General features: G+C 43.1%; 2 protein-coding genes across 6 annotated transcripts in view; both read left to right on the top strand.

The window, feature by feature from the left end:
- Positions 1-1549: 1549 nt before the first annotated feature.
- UBOX5 (U-box domain containing 5) overlaps positions 1550-20419 on the top strand; it is a 58404-nt gene continuing 39534 nt past the window's right edge. Inside the window, exons 1-2 of one of the 5 annotated variants that reach the window (XM_033952975.1) lie at positions 1550-1842; positions 3701-4005. The gene's annotated coding sequence lies outside the window, so the exon portion shown is untranslated. Of the gene's footprint in view, positions 1847-1978; positions 2001-3700; positions 4006-20419 lie in introns of those variants that run through there. The other 4 variants (XM_033952965.1, XM_033952983.1, XM_033952958.1 and 1 more) reach the window with 4 other exon arrangements.
- On the top strand, positions 3738-9530 carry FASTKD5 (FAST kinase domains 5). Its single transcript, XM_033959757.1, has one exon. It carries the CDS (start codon positions 3738-3740, stop codon positions 6195-6197), a length of 2460 nt encoding a protein of 819 aa, XP_033815648.1. The 3' UTR covers positions 6198-9530.

The following is a 20419-nucleotide window of genomic DNA, read 5'->3' as shown; positions in this document are numbered from 1 at the left end:
ATGTCTTTATTGTGTTAATATACTGATTTATTAGAGCAGGAGGGAGAAAGGGGGGGGGTTCTTCTTTGAGGTCTGGTTTCTTCACCTTTAATGTTATCCAAAGGACTTATCCTGCTTCACCTGTATCATACAAGGACTTTATACCAGAATTTTCCATGATTTTCTTCTTCTTTCCATCTTCCTTTTCCTCTCACTGCTTAAAATGGCTTTAGAGGCTGAATCCCCCTCCCATTGCCTGATCCAGATCATTCTGGTGGCAGAATATTAGTACTCTAATAATATCATAGAGCACATTAGCCACATAATCCACTCCTGCCAGAACAAACTGGGGACATACAACGTCATCTGTCTCTGGAATCTGTTGTAACTTAGTATGGCCGGCATGTGCAATGAAGGAAACTGCCACTGCAGCTTTAGTCCCCAGTGCGTTTGAAGAAGAACATCTACTCTTCAGTCCTACGCAGCTTTTAACCTCTCCTCAACTAGGTAGGGATATACACTTGGTAACCTGTGTCACCAGTGAATCTACTTTTGGCTGCACAAAGAGCTGTTGAAATTCAGGCGCCATGGGGTAAAGCTTAGATATAGGCTTAGCTACCCACAAGGAACCCTCTGGGGTGTCCCACTGCTCTGTGATTGCATGCTGCTTGAGGCTGACCCAGAAATCTACCCTCTGCCATGCCAGGAAGTTGCATTAGGGAGGGGCAGGATGCAGCAGAGAGGAGGTTTCTGGGTCAGCCTCAGGCAGAGTGCAACAGCCACTACCCTGCTGACAGAAGCTCCTTGAGAGGCTTGTTAAGGGAAGGAGAGGAAGATGCAGGACTACAAAGTCTACCTTGCTCTTCTGTACTGTCACTGTCAATGCAGTCTCCAAGGCAAGTAGAGTACAGCTTTTCTGAGGCTGGGCCCGAGCGAAATCTTGGTCACCCCATCCCAGTGCGACTGGAGAAAATTTGTCTTTTATGTGAAAAAGTAATTTTCAGATGTTCAAACATGGAACTTTTTCACACTGCTTATTGACTCATGACATGAAAAATGAGTCATTCAAACATTTTGGAAATGAGACTTTAGTCACTTTTTCCCCAGAGATGGTCACATAATTTGTTTTAAAAGTATTAATACGTAATTTCATGGAGTGTTCCCTTGAATTCAATTTGGGGGAGAAGCTAGGAAAAGAATATGTGTAGGTGCACAATGTATATTTGAGTTTAACACTTTGAGAAGGGTGAAATCTATTCCCTTCCAGCCTTGCACTACCGCAGTGACTGTTTCACTGTAATTATGTCTGGGAGCGGGGCACGGGATGGGACTGTTGGGAGCGCAAGCAGCAGACGAAAGGGGGTTTTTTCCCCCCGTGAAAAACTTGGCAAACCTAACAAGTCTCAATTTGGAACCAACGCGCCCCCTAAAAAGTGCACACCCTCACCGCGCTTTATCACCCCCTCCCCCCCCCCCCCCGCCCCGCCCGCCCGCCCGAAGTTGTACTTTGGCTCCAAGATTTTGTCCACAGGGTCGTGGTCCCTTGCCAAGATGCAAGTCCCATAAAACCCGCCCAGAGAGCACGCTGTAACCTTATGCCTAGACAGCAGCGGTCAATCCAGGCCTTGTATTAGGCTTTCGAGGACGCAGTGCGTTTTAGCATTTACACGTTCCCCGAGAAACAGACAGAGCGGCCAAAACGCCCCCACCACCACTCCCGGGGACGGCGCTCGAGTCACAATGACGTCCTTATCAGGCGACGCTTCGTGACGCCGTCGCAGAGCATTGTGGTATTTCCGCGGTCCTGAAAGAGCCTAGCGGAGCTGCGGAAGAGCTGGCGGAGGGCTCATCGGCAGCGGGAGGGTAGGTAAGTGGAGGCCTGCCATCAAGCGCATAGGGAAGGGGTGGGGGCTTGCTTCCTGCGTCTCATTTCTTCTATCTCGGTGTGACCCATGTTCCAGTGACAGCGCAAAATCCGAGCGGCGAAAACAGCCGCCTGTCTGCTTTCTATACTGCTGGACGTGCGTTGTGTACTTGGTGAAGTAAAAGCTCTTGTCTAGCTGTAGAAGTGATTAGTAGTAGAGTGTGGCGCAGTGGTTAAAAAGTTACAGCCTCCTCACCCTGACGTTTTGGGGTCAAACCCCCACTGCTCCTTGTGACCCTGGGCAAAGTCACTTAATCCCTCCCCCCCCCCAAATTGCCCTAATCTACATTAGACAGATTGTGAGCCCCGCCGGGACAGACAGGGAAAAAATGTTTGAGTACCTGAATAAATTCATCTAAACCATTCTGAGCTCCCTGGGGAGAACGGTATAGAAAACTGACTAAATAAATAGAAATAGTTGTATATTTGCTGTCACAGAGAATTTATGTAATTGTTTCCTATCTTCTAAAAGTTTTTTGTTACTGAGGTTTCATTTTGAGGTTTTGCTTGGATTGAGTTTTGAAAATTTTTATGCATCTGATGGTTTTTCCTTAAAAATTTTGTTTTTAGTTTAAAAAGAATCGACTTCTATTAGACTGGCATTGTGAGCAAGCCTCCCCCTCTTAATAATAATAATAATATCCAATTTCCCAAATCACATAGCTCAGACAATGAATTTTCTCAGCCATTTGCTTCCCTGGTGATTAAATGCTGCCTATGCAGCAGCTATAACCATTCATTAACCCAGAAAGCTGCACCCAGAAATCAGACCCAAGTCATCTGAATGATTTTGGATAGCATTTTTACTGATATTGAGAGAACTGTAGTGTCCACTTTTTATTTTTTTTGGGGGGGGAAGGACAAGATTCTCTGTTGTGAAACTTCACAACCTGGAGTTGTGGGAAGACTGGTCAGTGGCAGCGCATTTTTAGGTTAATCATGAGATAAAGCAGCTTTTATGGTCATTTACCCAACAACTTAAGTAATATAAAATGTATCACTAGCTGCTTAGTGTGTAAAAACTTTTTTTTATTAAAATAGCACATTTATACATGATGCTACACTCTTTGAATTTTGAAGCTGTCTTCTCTGTGATTTTGCTGTAGATTCTAAATAGTTCATGAAAAGGAGCATTTAGCAATATATGTCTTACTGCACTCTAGTGTTGTTATCTCCCCAAGCCCATATTTTGCAGTCTGTAAAACTATATTTTCTTAAGATGGGTGAGTAATGTGTGCAGTGTTTTTAAGGCCTGTCAGTCTAGGTAAGTCAGTTGGAAAGAAAGTGAACAATGCTTCCACATTTAGCAGACAACTACATCATCTTAGTGGATGTCAGCTTGGGTTTATTTGTCAAGGATAAGCTGGCCTCGATTTTGTTTATTAGAATGTTTACCTGAATTATACCTAGGGTTTCATAAATGGACATACCTTGATGGCATTTATTTGATCTGCTAATAGGCCCAGGAGCAAGAGAAGATTGTAGCAACATCATAGGTCCAACTGGAGCAATGAAAGGAAGGAGAGTTTAATAGTTGGGGTCAGTGAGGGCAAGATAGAGCAAGAGTGGCCTGCAAAAAAGGGATGGGGTTCTAAGAGAAAAAAAAAGTGAGATGAGGAAAGAGAATTGATCATGGGCGGAAGTAGAGGTGAAAGAGTGAATATTCTAATTCTGAGTAAAATCAAGGATTCATGAAAATGCCATAACATCTATATTTGTATAACATTTAAGCTTATGTAAAAATGGAAATACATGTCAATAGATAGAAACCACTCATTCTTCATGTACTTTTTTCAGTACCTGGAACCATATCTGATCCCATAACTTGTGGTCCATGGCTACTTTGGTTTGCCGAAGATTTCCACAGAGAGTCAGCAAGGCAGCTGCATTTTCTTCTACTGCCAAGTGTACATGGAAGAAAACTTCTGAGAACTGCAAGGATTACATTTGGGATCCTGAAAGCAAAGAACACAACACAGGAACTGTTAAAAAATTCAACACTCTAGAGTACAGAGTATATTACAACCCATTTGCATACAGCAAAGTGAAAAATGTTATTGAAGACTGTGAAGATTTGCCAGAACATAATTATTCTAGCACAGGTATGAAGAGAGTTCAGAATATATATAGTGTAACATGTTCCCGGAGGTTGTCCAGCACTAAAAATACACTTCTGGAAATACCATTTAACAAGTCTGTTCCCCAGTCTACTTCAGTGCAGACCCTGAAACAAGAAGAGAAAAAGGAAGACTTACAAGAGTCTAATGTTGAGGCCTATAACACAAAAGTAGATCCTAGGACTTTTCAAAATCTGAGACCAGAATATAGATCCCTTTGTTTTGACAGCTCTGAAGGTTCGAGGAGCCTTTCTGTGGAAGAAGGGGATCTGATTTTACACAAAATAGCTATATTGAAAAGCAGTCTGACATTGGAAGGAATTATTGACTCATTTTGTAAACTTAGTAGGTTGTCATTGGAACAACTTGTGGCTGTCCAATCAAACACTAGGTTTGCTATACTGTGCCGTAACAGCATTGAAAACTTGCATCTCTTTAGTGTGGACCAACTAATAAATATTCTTAAGGCTTTTGTACATTTAGGTATTCTGCCAACCCATTCTATGCTGCATGTATATGAAGTAGAATTTTGCCGCCGGGTATGGGACATGAATCTTAATCAGCTTTTATTAGTGGCTGATTTGTGGCGTTTGTTAGGCCGACATGTACCTCAGTATTTAGAGATCTTTTTAAGTTTTGTTAATTTGCATTGGAAGGACCTTACCTTACCACAGCTAGTTCAGCTAACCTATGTTATAGGTGAAGGCCGTAAAGGACCACAAGAGCTAATGCTGAAGCTTGATTCTTTAGTGTTGAAATATTTGGATGTAATGAATGAAGAGGAGATTGGTGTCATTTGTTTGGGATTCTTTAAATCTAACAATGGGCTTTCTGAGCATATCATGTATAAGATAGGTGATAGGATATCCACCAGAATGAAAGAAATTAGTAACTTTGCTTTGGTGAATGTACTTAAAATGTTCCGCTATACTCATATTGCCCATTTAAATTTTTTGAAACACCTTGGTGAGGTGGTCCCACAACGAATTTCTGGTATTGGTACACAAGGCATCATGCATATTGCTCTGGCATGTGCAGCATTGCATTACTTTGATGAAAGACTCATGAATGTTATAGCTGCAGTGGTGCCTTCCAGGGTAAAATATTGCCGGAGCAAAGACATAGCCAAATTTTTGTGGGCATTTGGGTCTTTGAATTATGAACCACCGAATGCAGGAGAGTTTTATTCCAGCCTCATTGAAGAGATTCGCAAAAGGCTACATGAATTTGAGAAGTTTCCTGAACACTTTCTGACTAGTTTGCTGGCTCTGGCATTTGCACGGCAGTTTCCCCTTGATCTTATAGACGTGGCTCTCAGTGATAGATTTGTCCAACTGGCCACTTGTGGGAGCAAGCATGAATTTAAAAAGGATCTTTTCACTCTTGATGGTAGCATGGAAATTGAGTGTCTGAATTACAAAGGCAATCGTCTTAAACTGCATCTTCGAGAAGAGGTGACAGAGATGGTATGGAATTTTGCAAGCCAGGATATCTGTGTGAAGCCAGAAATTTTAGAAGCTGTCACACTGCTGGAGACAATTTTGGGTGGTTCCCATTATATAAAAAACCATATGATTTTACCTCATACTAGATCTAATGATTTGGAAGTGCACTTAGATATAAATGGAAAGCCAATACCTTTTAACAAAGAAGTTACAGAGGCTGCCCTGCCAAATCTTGAAATGAAAGCAACAGGAGTGTATGTTACTGATGACTTAATGGGCCAGCTTTTCAAAGGAAAAGATAGACCAAAGAATATTATGGAAAGTGAAAAAGTCAAATCAGAGTCTAGGGTAATAGAGCAGAAAGAAATGGGGCTGGCTACAGATACTTTGGCATGTGATCATTCTGTTTTTTCTGAAGGTGTACCCCTCACAGATCACCTTCTGTATAACTTGACTGCGTCAAAGATCTGTCAGGAAGAAAGTATGCCCAAATTGATAAAAGCCACAGGAATCCTAAAATTGGCTATTCAGGTGTCCCATAGGAACCATTATTGTTATGCTTCTAAGCGGCTTCTGGGCCTGCACAGCTTGAAGAGGAGACAGCTACGCCAGCTGGGATACACTGTGCTGGAACTACCATACTGGGAGTGGTTTCCTCTACTCCGTTGCACCCGCTTAAAGAAACTGGCCTATTTGCGCCACAAAGTCTTTGACACTCTTAAAATGATGTGATAGCAAGAGATAATGTATTTACAGTAGCTGTTAATGGGACAAAATATTTAATTCTTAGATTTTCTATGGAAATTCTACCAGAGACAAATACTTATCATGGCTTTACTGGTCTTCTCAAAATAATTTCAAATTTATCTTATACTTATTTTTGTAAAATATATTTCATATATGATTATTATCTAGTGTATGTTTGGAGAATGAACAGTTTGAATTGAATATCTTACATTGTCTTATGACTATACACAGATATTAATATGAGGGATCTTCAAAAAAGTTTCCACACTTTTGCTTTTGACATATTTAATACAAGTATTTAAAAAATAAATTACATCACTTTTCTACATAATCTTCTTGTTTTGACTGACTAATCACATGACATTCTACAACACGCCATCTTACTTCTTCTGCTTCAACCATTTCCCATGAAAATATGAAAGTGCAGAAACTTTTGAAGAATCCTCATGTTTGCAGTAAAATCAATGATATTTTTGCTTTTGCTCTACCATTGGTGCAAATGTACGTTTCTTACAGTATCGGGGTAAGGAATGCAAGGTTGCGAGTCACAATTTGACCCCTAATAAGAGCAATTGCACATTCTTTGCTTACTGACAAACTATGTGAAATATATAACATTTCATACAGCCACCAAGATCTGGCTGCTTAAGTAAATAGAAACATAGATAAACAATAGAAACATGACGGTAGATAAAAACCATCCAGTTTTCCCATCTGCAGTAACCCTTATCGCTTCCTCTCTCTAAGAGATCCTACGTTTGCTTTGAATCATTAGAGTAACTTACGTTGTAAAAGCCCTTTTGGGGAGAGCAGTTCCTGTAAGATGCCCAAATTTAGGTGCTGAAGAAAATCCAAGCTTAAGTGCTCTTCTATAAAGGGCATTCCATGTTGAGCACCCTTTTAAACAGTAGAATAGAGTAGATTCCCATGCCTACCTTTGGGCAAGAGGACTTAACACCAGCTGAAATCTGGTATACAAGCTGGGCATGTAACCCCAGTATTCTATAATACTGCACCTAAATATTGGCAATGCCCCTGAGCTGCTCATGCCCCTCCATGGCCATACCTTCTTTAGGATTGCAAATGAGACATTTTGGGTGCGCAGCATTATAGTATGTAGGCAGATGCAAATCCAAATTAGTGCCAGTTGACTCAAATGAGTGTCATTATTTGGTTGTTAGCACCCCATTGACTAGTTTATATGTGTATCTGTGCTCCACACCCAACTTTGGGTGATCTATATAGAACCCCCTAGATATATAAAAAAAAGTAGCTCTAATCTCTTATCTGTGCAACTGGATGTTACCTAAAATTAACTGGCAGACTCCTGTCATGCTTTGATCTAAAGCTCTAGCATTTGGCAGTCTGCTTGATTGATTTGGACTTCAGAGCTTTTGGCACCAGAAGCAAATGGGAAGCTGATGTGGAAGTCGAGGCTGAGCTATGATTGACAAATGGCTGGGCTCCCTGGATATGTTTAACTCTGTATTAGGATTTTAAGGAAACAGCTGTCAGCAGGAGTTCTGCAGTTACTGCTGAGCAATTCATAGGAACAGAATGTGTAAACCAACATTTAGTGCTTGTTAATGCACCTTTGTAAAAGTACCCGACTGAGCGGCAATATCTTAAACTTTATTGTACTACAGGCAATATATCAAATCCATGACCCTTTACCTTTTAAAGCTTTCCAAACACAAACTGGAGACACAGGTTTGAATTAGCTAGATCTATTTATTGATAAGTCAAGCGGAAGATCACGTTGAACAATCTAATTTATATTGCAGTCCAATCTCTGATATTGATCTTCTTCCCCATTGTGGGCCTTCCTGCTTGTCAATAAGCAAAGCCAGGTCACCTCCCAAAATTTGCCTTGCCTAACTTGACTTGTCTTTTGACTGCCCTTGTGTCATTCCAATCCATGACTTTAAAAAACTGAAAAGTCTAATAAAGTTTAACCTTTTGGTTGTGAAGTTAAGTCAAACATAATCTAAAATTATCCAGGTGTATTTGACTTTGGCAGGCAAAAGTTTAATGGAATATTAAGACATTTAACAAAGGCTGCCAGCTTTTGTAAAAAGTACTGTTTTGTAAAGAGGTGCAAGATAAACACAATTTCCAAGATCAGCTCTGGCATTCAAGTGCTACTTCCTGTCTGCTCTTTAGAGAATAAAAAAGGATGATATAGGGGGCTAAAAACTGAAATCCAATTGATGGCATTTTTAAAGTTATTTCATTTGAATTTGTATTTTGTGGTATCTGGCCACATCATTCTTTTATGATTAGCAGCACATTGACATTTCTTTTAAAAGGCCATTTAAATATAGATTACGCTCCATTCTTTTCCCCCTTTTTGTATACCTCCCATCCTGTACAGTATTTTGTAGATTTTAAGAAAGTCTTCTATGAGACAGCCTTAGCAAGCTTGCTCTTTTAGCCAGGGTCCTCACAGGAGTGGCAACTATCTTCCTTCCTTCCCCAGAATCCCTTGCTGCTCTATCAAATTTCGGTCTCCTGTGTTCTTCATACAGTGCCATATCTATAGGACCAACCTCATTAAGTGCTTTTAATAATTTTTTTTGTTGTTTTACTTTGTTTTCCATAGTACATAACTAAAATGAATACCTTCGCATAGATGTAGCCCTTTCCAAGGAATCTCTCCCCCCCCCCTCCCACAGCAGACATATATAAAATTTACTTATCTGTAATCAACATTCAGGATGCAATAATCAAGATACAGTCAGCATCATGGAACAGTAAAATGACTGTTTAAAATAGTACTACAATGAAAACATTTTGAAAGCTGGTGAAATCTTAAATGATTAAAAAGTGAGCAAATATCCATTAAAAGCTTGTGGTAAGAAGGCACTTTATCATTTGAACAACAACAAAATCCCTGTAACAAGCAAATCTTGAATCCCTACCAGTCTCATCAGAGTGGCAGGATACAGAGAAATTATGGGGCTGATATTAAAGTCCTAGTAGGACTATAAAAGGCCAGATGTTCTCTCTATCTGGCCCTTATATTATAATTAGCATGTGGACTTGCAGAATGGCTTGTCTGTGTCAGTGTTTTTGTTTTCCTGAGGGTGACTATTTTAGAGTGAATGCCCTTGGCCATTCATTTCTGTTATATGGAATGGTCTGTGAATTCAATAAATATTACACTCCTTAGAAATGATATTTCTCAAAGAGGGGAATATGTGAAGAGAGAGATTACTATCATGTACAAAACTAACCTATTAGAGGCATTACTCTTGAGAATTAGATGTTAAAGAATCTCTGTTCCTGAGGATAATGTCCATGAAGTTCCAGAACCAAGTACATGAAATAAAACAAGATCTTGTGCTGTGCTTTTTTTTTTTCATTAAAGGATGAGTGATCTGTAATTGGCAATGTAAGGGTGGAGAGCCTCTATCTGCACTGCTTCAGTATTGTTATTTGAGCAGCTGTTTAGTCGCTTTGATCATTTTTTTTGCTAAGGACTAAAAGTATGTAAACAGAGTTCAAATGACCATTGAAATTCCTTTATATACTGAGTTTCACAACTTTGATATTCTTGCTAGTCATATCTTGCATCTAAAGGCACAAATACATTACCCTTCCTTTTCATCGTGCTAGACTAGCCCATGTCAGTAGATTGTGTGTCTTCCCGAATACCAAATGGAGGAAGAGAATTAAGTATTTCAGTGGCATCACTGGTATCAGGGCTGTTGCAGGTTGGAATTCCTCAGTATTTCTGTGGGCTGGAGCAGAAAGGGCTTAGCCTCCTTATTATGAACTTTAGTCTACAGGCTTCAGCGCGATGGTGAAGCATGCTGATAGCAGGCCCTCGGGTCCCTATGGCAGAGTCCATTTGAAAAAAAGAGAGTAGCACTTCATTTGACTCCCTTTATTCCTTTGATCCTTGACTAAAGGAATAAACATTGTGGGGTTTTTTTTAAAAAAAAAAAAGAACTTAGGAGAATTTGACTTCAGCAGGGCCTGCAAGGGCCAAGAACTGCTTGGGTATAGGAAGATGAACCTGGTCCTGGCATGGTGAATTTGGGTCAGGGCTAGTGCATGGTTGGGGTGACATAGGTAATGTTACCATCCTTCATGAATCCTGTTCTGCAAGAATCTGGCAGTTCAGCAGTGTAGCTGTCTCCTGCCCTGCATGTGAATGGGAGCAGTTTGATGCACTCTGACCCTGAAGGATGTCCCCTGTGAGGAGGTAGGTCTAGGTATAGCAGGCAGCATGTCTGTGTTAATGATCGTGGTGCCCTTGTCTTTGCTGACTCCTGTTGCTGGGAGGGGGTCTCGGGAATCCTTTCCATGGTGCTGAAGTGCTCTCCATGGGATGCCTATGGGGTCTCTGGGGTCAGTCTAGTTTTCAGGATATCTTTAATGAATATACAGGACATCTCAGTATTCATCTTAATAGGGATAATTTTGAAAATCAAACTTTTTGGCCTTCATAGAAACCCATGGGATACCAAATTGTACTCATGAACAATAACACAGGAAAGAGTACTAATCAATCGTCAATAATCTCAAAACATAATCTCATCTGCTGCAGATGAACCCCAAAATCAAGTGGAGAGAAAAGAATACCTCAGTAACAATACCAGGCAGTGCTATTATGGAACAAGCCCATTTCAAACAGCACGCCCAAGTTCATTCATGGATCGCAAAAAACTCCACTTAACAGTATTAAAGAACTTCAGGTTCAATAGCAAACAGCAGGAAAAATCACAATTCTTAAAGGCTCCTTAAAGAAGTATTATTTGGGTTGCAGCTCAAACTGGAATAGATCACTGCTATGAGCTGAATTTTAGAGAGTATATTTTTTGAAGGGCTAACCAAAAACTGCCTTGTTTGGCAGTATGTTTTAATAAATGGAATGCTGAGGTTCCTATGTCTAAATTATAACCTGATGTGTCTTTGGATTTAGAAAAGCAAGTAATTAAATCCACTGTAGAAAATGCTTAAAACCAGGTATATTACACTTGCAATGTAATAATATTTTTTTCATATCGCATATAGTTTTATAAACATTTGTTACGCCCTTTGCCATCTCTTCTCAAACTTGAAGACGCTTTAATCTGCTTAACTTCATAAGGGAGCTAATCCATTCCATTAATCCATTTTGGTTGTTCTTTTTGGTTTGCTAGCTTTAAATTAGTGCATCTGGGCCCTTGTTATTAAACTTAAGTCAGTGACTGTTGCTAAACCAGTTTTGACTGCTTTAGCAACGATCATATTTGCTGACCCAAAGCACAAAATGGCTCACCGTGTATTTTTCCCCTTGATCACTCATTTTCTGACCCGGCCATACGAATTAGCTAAAACCCCATGCAAACTAGCTAAGCAAGTGATGAACTAACATTGCTTGATTATGCACAAAAAATAAATGGGTTTTAGTGATCCAAAATAAGCGATTGGTCAAGGCCAGTTGCTTACCTGTCTACCCATAGTTCAGCCCTTTTTTTTTTTAATGGGCATAGATGTTGTACATGTTACACACACACACACAATATCTGCCCTCTTAAAATAAAAAAGCCCCATCCCCACCAAATGACAGCCAAACCTGATGAACCAGCACTGGGAGCCGACCCTCCCACTGTGGCAGCGAAAATGGCAGGAGGGATGCTCGCCCCACCCCTCACGTTAGAAAAAATGGCAGTAGGGATGCTCACTCCCTCCTGCCAACGGAGGCACCACTCCACCATTCCAGGCAGCACAAAGGAGGAATGCCTACTCCCGCCTGCCACTGGAAGAACCCACCTGGTACATTTTTCACAAGTTGGGAACAGAAGGGATGTGGTCCCACCTGCTCCGAGGCCTGCCAGTCCAAAATGGTGGGCCTTCCCCTCCCCGGTGCATCATGTGATATACGGGGAAGGGTCTAAGGCCCCTCCCAATCAGCCATCTGAGCCAGGGCCTTAGGTGGATTCAGGGGAGCGTCCGGTGGCAGGAGGAAGTGGGCATCTCTCCTGCTTCTTTTTTGGGGGGTGGGAGATAGGGGAGGAGGGGCTGCCTGGTGCGGGAAGGGCCTCAGTTGGCAGGAGGGAGTGGGCATCCCTCCTGCCATTTTTACTCATGCAGAGGGTTGAGTTGGCATGGCAGGAAGGAGTGGACATCCCTCCTGCTGTGTTCCCTGCTATGGGGAGTGCCGGTACTGGTTCATGGTACAAGTGTCAGTTCATCGGGAGGAGGGGATGGAACATCAGGGAGGGCCATCATTGGCAGGGGGGGTTCTTTTTTTTTTTTAACGGGACAGATATTGAGCATGTGTAACACACACAAAACATATGTGTCTAATTAAATAAAAAAAGAAAAAATATTTCCTGTTCTGAACAGCTGAGTGGCAGGAGACTGCTTTCAGGGCTTCCCCTGCTGGCTCTGCGCATGTGTGCACAGTGCGCACTTTCACAGTGATCAGTCGAACAGGAGAGACGGGGATTACGACAAACCTCCCTGTAAATCATTTGCATGCAAAGTTTTTAGTGCATCAATAGCTCTTTTAGAATCGGTCAAAAATGGGATTGGAGCGGACCCATACAGTCTTACCGATCCTGTTTAGTGCATCTAGGCCCAGAACTGCACAGAGTACTTAAATATGGCTGCTGCATGTATTGATTAAAAGACAATATTATAGCTCCAGTTTTCTTGTTATTTCAAAATCATTCCTAACTTTGGGGGTGGTTGTGGTTTTTTTTATTTTTTGGGGGGGGGGGGCTGCTTCACATTAACACTTTTAATTGGCAGATGGTGAAAACGGCTGCTTTATGTAACTTGATGTTGAATGAGAGCAACAGAGCCATAGAAATACCATGTTGCTTCTCAGCGACAATGCCAAATAAAGGGTTAAAGATCTAAATTTTATTTTTCATAGCAACTCCAAGCATTGCATACTCATAATTGGGAGGACAATGAATCAGACTGCGTCACTTTGCACATATGATGATTTTTTTTCTGCTTTTCATATGCCCATTGTTCCAAGTCTCCCAGTTTTTTGCAGTTCCTCACAGTCTATTTGTGTGTTATGCACACTGAATAATGTGTTTAATCTACGAATTTGATCACCTCATTCATCCATTTCCCAGATCATGTTATGCAAGGCATATGAGTACTGATAAGTGGTTTAAGTCTCCTCAATTGTGAGCTGTTAAGAAGGAATCAAATTTTTTCTTCAGCTCCACCTGCATCTCCCCAGTTTTTTCCTTCTGCAAGCGAGTTGGAAGGTGTCTTTCTGATTTGCTCTGAGAAGTTTTATTTTGTTTTTTTATATCTGATTGTGAGTTTCTCCATGCTGAAAAGGTCCCCAGTGGCCCTGGGGCAGCTCTGCCTGGGAGAGGATACAAATCCTTTGACGAGCTGTCTGCTGTTGGTAGCCTGCACTAACAGTTAATAATAATAATAATAACTTTATTCTTCTGTAACGCCACAGTCGAAAGACTTCTAGGTGGTTCACATCGAAGAAGACTGGACAATCAGCGAATTACAGAATGCAAGAAGTGAGGGTACAACTTATTACATAAGGAATAGATAAAAGGACAGCATATTACATCGAGATTGACAGAGGGAAAGTATAATTTAGTAAATGGTGAAGCTTCTGTTTAGGAGATGAATTTGTCAAATAATACGGTTTTAATTGCTTTCCGGAATGCGCCGTAGGTCAGTCTGGTTCCATTAATGTAATTTCCCAGCCAGAACTGCTGTTTGCTTGCTTGGAACATGAATGACCCGTCCAAAAAGGATTTGTATTTGCAGCCTGTGATCTTTCTGGTTTCTGGTTGGTCGTGTAGGGTTGTGTAATATGAAATGTGGTAGTAGATAAGAAGGTGCTAGTCCCCAGACTTGCTTGAAACAAATACAGGCAAACTTGAATAGTATTCGCGCCTCCATTGGCAACCAGTGCAACCTTTTGTAATAAGGGCTAATGTGGTCGTTTTTCCTCAATCCAAAGATCAAGCGAACAGCCGTATTTTGCACTATTTTTAATTTTTGTACTGTTTTCTTTGGAATACCTAGATAAACGATATTGCAGTAATCCAGAATTGATAGGATCAGAGACTGTACCAATAATCTAAAGGATGTAGCGTCAAAGTATTTTTTTTTAATTTTTCAAAGTGTTTTATTAAGCAAAACAATAAGCATACACAGGCTGAATGCCAACTGCAAGAACAATGAAACAGTCCTTTACAAAAACAATCCCCCCACCCTCCCGCCTCCAACCAAGTGTGTCTACTCAAAAAAGGCAGGTAACGGCTACCCATGGTCAAGGCCAGACATCTATGCAAGGCCCCTCCATTTACCATAGGCACTCCATACATGGTTAAAAGAACCACAGGTATCTGTCCGTAAAGCAGTCAGTTTAGACATTAAATAGATATCATCCAGTTTAAGAAGAAGGTCTGTATTTGCAGGGAGAGCAGGCTGTTTCCAAAATTGGGCCACACATAATCTGGCCCCTGTGGCGACCAGAGCCACAAAGTGGGCAGGATCACTGTCCAACCCCTGAGCAGGGTAATTAAGTAAGAAAACATCCATATGCAATGGTACAGGAATATGCAATACCTCAGGCACAAACCGTTGAATCATCTCCCAATAAAGAACCACCCTAGGGCAATCCCACCAGATATGCTCAAAAGTCCACGCCCCCCCCAACCTCTCTAACAGTGGCCATTTCCATGGGCAAACCACCGAAATAATTTCTCTGGAGTATAATACCACTGAAAAAACATTTTATATCACTGCTCAACCAATGGAGTGGCTAACGATACCCTCAGCAACTGACTATAAAGATGTTCCCATTGCTGCAAATCTAGGGCCTCCCATTTATGTTCAAAGGATTGAACTTGGGGGCGGCTATATAATAAAGCTTTATACAAGCTGGAAATAAATCCAACCGCTGAGCCCATACGGAATACCTGAAGAAAGGCAGAGTCCGCCCCCTCCCATTCTGGAACCACCCTCCTGCGCAAGAAATCCCGAAGTTAGGTGTAGGCAAAAACATCCGACGCTGGGAGATCATAAACATCCCTCAAAGCTGCAAAGGGGATCAGTTCACCCTGAAGAAGCAGCTATCCCAGAACTCTAAGTCCCCCATTCTCCCAACATCAGAAAATCCCCGAGTCCCGGGGCAGGTAAAAATCCCAGAGCATATCTAATAGGGGTAGCATAAAAATAGCGCTGTCGTGGGAACCAAGTCCAAAGCACCTGTCCCAACATCTGGAGAGTGCAAGCCATACCATAAGGAACCCTTTGCTGAATTTCACGAATAGTCTCTAAGGGAAGCCACGGCAAAGCCGCCAGGGGGTAAGTAGGTTGCAACTCTCGTTCCAAAGAAACCCAACAACAGGATGGAAATGCCCAGTGAAACAAAACCTGTAGTTGAGCAGCATGGTAATAGTTCAAAAAAATCTGGAACTCCCATACCACCAAGCTGCCTATCCCAATATATACGCTCCCTTCGTACCGTGGCGGTTTATGATTCCAGATATAAGTAAAAGCCCGGCGCTGAAGCCGGAGCAAAAATTGCTTGGGGACTGAGAGAGGCATACAGGAGAACAGATACAGAACGGGGCAAAACATTCATGCGCAGGGCACTAGTCCTCCCCATCCATGACAATCGTAAGCCCTCCCACTGATCAAGATCATGAAACACTGTCCGCAATAATGGTGGATAATTTAAACGAAACAGCTCGGGCAAATCACGAGAGACTCAAACCCCAAGGTAGCGAAGCGATGATACAGCCCATCGGAACGGGAAGGCCCCTGCCAAGCCGATAACAGCATCTGCAGAAAGAGAAATATTAAGAAGCTCAGATTTAGTAGTATTAATTTTTAAACCCCTCCACCTGGCCATACCACTCCAACACTGAAAGCACTGTCCGCAGAGACTCCAGCGGTTGAGAAAGGGTGAATAGAATATCCGAATAAAGCGATACCTTATGTTCCTGCTCCCCAGGGGTAATCCCATGAATATCAACATGCGCCCGAACAGCCTCAGCCAACGGCTCCATCACCAAAGCAAAAATGGTGAGTCCCACGCTGGATCAAAAAAGGGGTCATGTATCAGCCATTAACCTGCAAGCAAGCCTCTGAGTTAGCATACAACAGAGTCAGCCAACGCAAAAAATTACCCAAAAATCCCATGCGCCGAAGCACCGCCTGCATAAAAGGCCAGAAAACCTGATCGAAAGCTTTCTTGGCGTTAATCGAAAGCAATATGTAAGGGATAGAGAAATGCCTGGCCGCCCAAATAAGATCTAAAATTTTACAGATGTTATCCCCAGGGTTCCTACCAGAAATAAAAACACATTGGTCCCATGAACTAGAGTGGGCATAAAACGTTGTAGGTGGAGTGCTAGAATACGGGTAAATAACTTATAATCGACAACCAATAGGGAAATCGGTCTATAAGAACCACACAACTCAGGATCCTTCCATGGCTTTAGAATGAGCAATACTGCCGCCTGACGAAAAGTATACGGTAGACTCTTCCTCTAAAAAAGAATTAAACAACCGAATTAAAGGATCCACAAGGTATGCTGCCATTTTTTAATAAAACAATGGGGAAAAACCATCTAGCCCAGGCGCTTTATGGGCCGACCAATGTTGAATGGCCTCCAACACCTGAGACTGAATAAGGGAAGAAAGCCACTCTACATCCACCGCTGCTAGCCGGGGCAAACAAACGCCCGACAAAAATGCCTCCACCTCCACGTCTGAAGTAGGATACTCAGGGGTATATAAAGAGCAATAATTCTCCAAAAAGGCCTGATGAATGCCCGCCTCTTGCACTTGGAGCTGTCCAGCAGCATCCCTCACTTTAGTGATTAGATAGCGGGCCAGAGTCTGCCGCAGCTGCGTGACCAACAAACGACCCGTTCTACCTCCCCACTCAAAATAGCGTTGTTTCCGCCGGTGAAGCGCCCAGGCCATCCCCTCTAAGTCCAGCTCCTGTAAATCACACCTAAAGCCCCTAGGGCTGCACTCCCCTCCACTGTGGGATGCTATTTTTGCCTCCCCTCCAACCGCCGTACGCAAGCTAATAAGTCCAGTCGAAGCGCCACCCGACATTTATTCCGGTAGGCACCCCGGGTAATCCACCCATGCAAAGTCTCCTTAAAACTCTCCCAAAGCACTCCTGCACTAACTTCACCGGTATCATTTAAGGTAAAGAATTCTTTAAAATCTTTTTCCAACAATGCTAGGGTAGAGGGGTCGGTCAACAAAAAAAATCATTCAAGTGCCACCTACTACTTCCTTCCCTATCTTGACCCACCCTCCACACAAGAGAAAGGGGGGCATGGTCGGACCATACACGAGGCTCAATAGTAGAGCCTCTGCACGGCAATGAAAGGCGAGGAATCAACCATAAATCAATTCTAGAATAAGAATGATGCAAAGAGGAAAAATAAATATAATCGCGCACTCCCGGATGGTGATAACGCCAGACGTCTACCAACTCAAACCAGCGCAATAAGTGTAACAACGCTCGACGATCACCCTGAGCATAACGAATTGACGAAGTAGAGTTATCCTCCTGAGGGTAGCAAGTGAGGTTGAAATACCCCCCAACCATGACCGTGCCCTCCGCATAATCCAACAGCACGCGTTCCAAAAGCTCAAAGAAGGCTCCCTGACCCGTATTCGGGGCATAAACATTTAGCAAACTATACAATCGGCCATCTAGCTCTCCCTTAACTAATATGTATCTCCCCTCTGCATCCCAAATTGCCTCTCTCAGAAAAAAAATGATACATTTTTTATGGATGAGGATACCCACCCTCTGGGTCTTTTTATGAATCCTATTAGAAGAAAGAAATACATGAGGATAGCACTTATGTGTGAGCAGTTTCTCGAATCTGGATTGAAAATGGGTTTCCTGTATGAACCCCACAGTCACTTTCAAACGACCCAACTCTTTAAACAGCAAACTCCGCTTTTGGGGGGTGTTCAAGCCCCGGATATTATAAGATAAAAAAGTATACTTAACCATAAGACCCCAATTGAAGATTACCCATTGCCCTGAGCCCGGCCCCCCAAAACATCCCAAGTAACCCACTGCACACCTGCAACCAGTCACACACCACAATCAAACTCCAGCCAATCCCTTCAACACCAAACCTCAACAACACTCCATCCCGTCCCAAGCCCCCCACACCAACCCCCCCCCCCCCCACCAACAACTCACCCCAACCCCACATGGTCCATCCACCGAAGCACATGGAATCCATGCAATCAGGAAGTGTAAAGAGACAGCCCCAGGCCCCCCCAGGCAGCAAAACAAACCACAGTATAGCAAAAGAAAGAAACATGTCACTCAAAACCACAGCAAGAGTCATTTAGCAGCTGCCTCAGCGGGCACTGGATGATGAGCTGATCCAGTCCGGGTCACCTGCCAACCCTGGCCCCGCACAGAGGTAGAAACAGCAGTCTGCTGGGGCAAGGGAGGCAAATCAGTAGCCAAAAGCAGTTCCGCCTCCACCAGACGGGCCCGCACATCTGCCACTGCCGTGGCGGAATAGGTCTTGCCGGCATGCGTAAATGCCAATCCAATGGGGTACAACCAGCAATATCTAATATTTCTCTCCTGTAAAAGCTAAGTACAGTCACGATAGGATCGCCTTCGAAGCAGGGTTGCAGGAGCCACATCAAGATAGATCTTAATGTCCACTTCTTCCTATTTGGTGGTTCCGCCCCCTCGGCGAACAGCATGCAGTACATGCTCTTTATCCACAAATCTATGAAAACATGCCACCACATTACAAAAGCGATTGACATCTCGGGGCCCCGCGATCCTGTGAGCACGATCCAGCAATGGTTTACCCACCTCTACCGGGGCCCCAGCCGTCTCCAGCGCTTTAATGCAGATATGATCAATGACCTCCATGCAACGGGCATCAGAGACCATATCCGGTACTCCCGAAAGCGGAGGATGCACTGCCACGAGCGGTTCTCCAAATCTTCCATTTTTAATGTAGAGGCTTCAGTGCATTCTTCCAGCGCAGCAATCTGCCCTTTCAGATGAAGTAAATCTGTGCTGTGAGTCTCCAGCAGAGTCTCCGCCTCACCCAATCTCCCCCCCGATCTCGTTGACATCTCGTTTCAAATCAGCAATTGCGCCATGGATATCAGCGCGAACCGCTGAAAGCTCCTCTTTCAGTTCCTGGAACCAGCCGTGCATCTCCTGACGTAAGCTCGGCAGAGTCGCATCAAGCGGCTGTTCCGCCAGCACAGGCCCAACACGCTCAGCCGCCATCTTCAGTTCAGGCTTCAGTGGCCCGTTTGCTGCTGGCGAGGAGAAAGTTTTAATATCCAGTTGTTTTTTGCACGTCGCCATCGCTGCACCGTCCTCTGTATCTCCTGCACTTAATTTCAATGTGCCACGCTCAAAAGCTCGAAAGAGGGAGCTGGAAAAAGCCTAAAAACGCCGTGGGGACCGCAGAGCTAACTCCCTAGGCTGCCATCAGCCACGATGATGTCACTTCCTCTCATCAAAGTATTTTTTAATGGTCCTTAGTGTATGAAAGCATTTTTTCAACACTAAGTTCGTGTAGTCAGCCATGGTTAGGTGTGTGTCCAGTGTGATTCCCAGTATTTTTATGGTTTTGGAGATTGGGCATTCATGGCCGTTTAATTGTAACGATGTTCTGGTAATTTTGTTCTTGGGGCTTGCCAGGAAGACTTTTGTCTTTTCTGTGTTTAGTTTCAGTTTGAAGTGTTTAGTTTCAGTTAAGGAGTTCAGGGATTGTTCCCCTGGGATCCAAGGCTCATCCCTGATTTATCAAGCACTTGAGTGCAGGCTGTTTGACTCCACAGTGGTCTGGGAAGACTTTGACGGATGTTGGTTGCATTTTTTTCTCTCTCTTCCCTTCCTTCCCCCCCCCCCCCCACCATTGCAGTGTGTAGGTCTGGGTGGGGGGTCTGAGGACACAGGCCAGCATTAGCCTGATCATCAGCTCAAAGATTGAACGGTCCTGAACTGAGGATTTGCTTGTTTGAGGCTAGGGTCCTCTCTACTACCCAACTGCAGTGAGAGCTGAAGCAGTATAGCACAGCACAGTGAGTAAGGCCATAATAGCATATGGGAAAATCGGTGTCTCTTTGTGTGGGGTCTCCAAATTACAGTTTTTGTGGTTTCTAAGGCTAGATATAGGTGTTCTGCCCCCAGCAGCCCTACACTAGTTTTATGACTTAGCTCTAAGATGTGTTTA

Source organism: Geotrypetes seraphini, chromosome 1 (genome assembly GCF_902459505.1).
Source record: "Geotrypetes seraphini chromosome 1, aGeoSer1.1, whole genome shotgun sequence".
Classification (NCBI taxonomy): Eukaryota; Metazoa; Chordata; class Amphibia; order Gymnophiona; family Dermophiidae; genus Geotrypetes; species Geotrypetes seraphini.
Note: the sequence above shows the minus strand (reverse complement) of the source record. Positions and strands in the feature narration are given on the sequence as shown.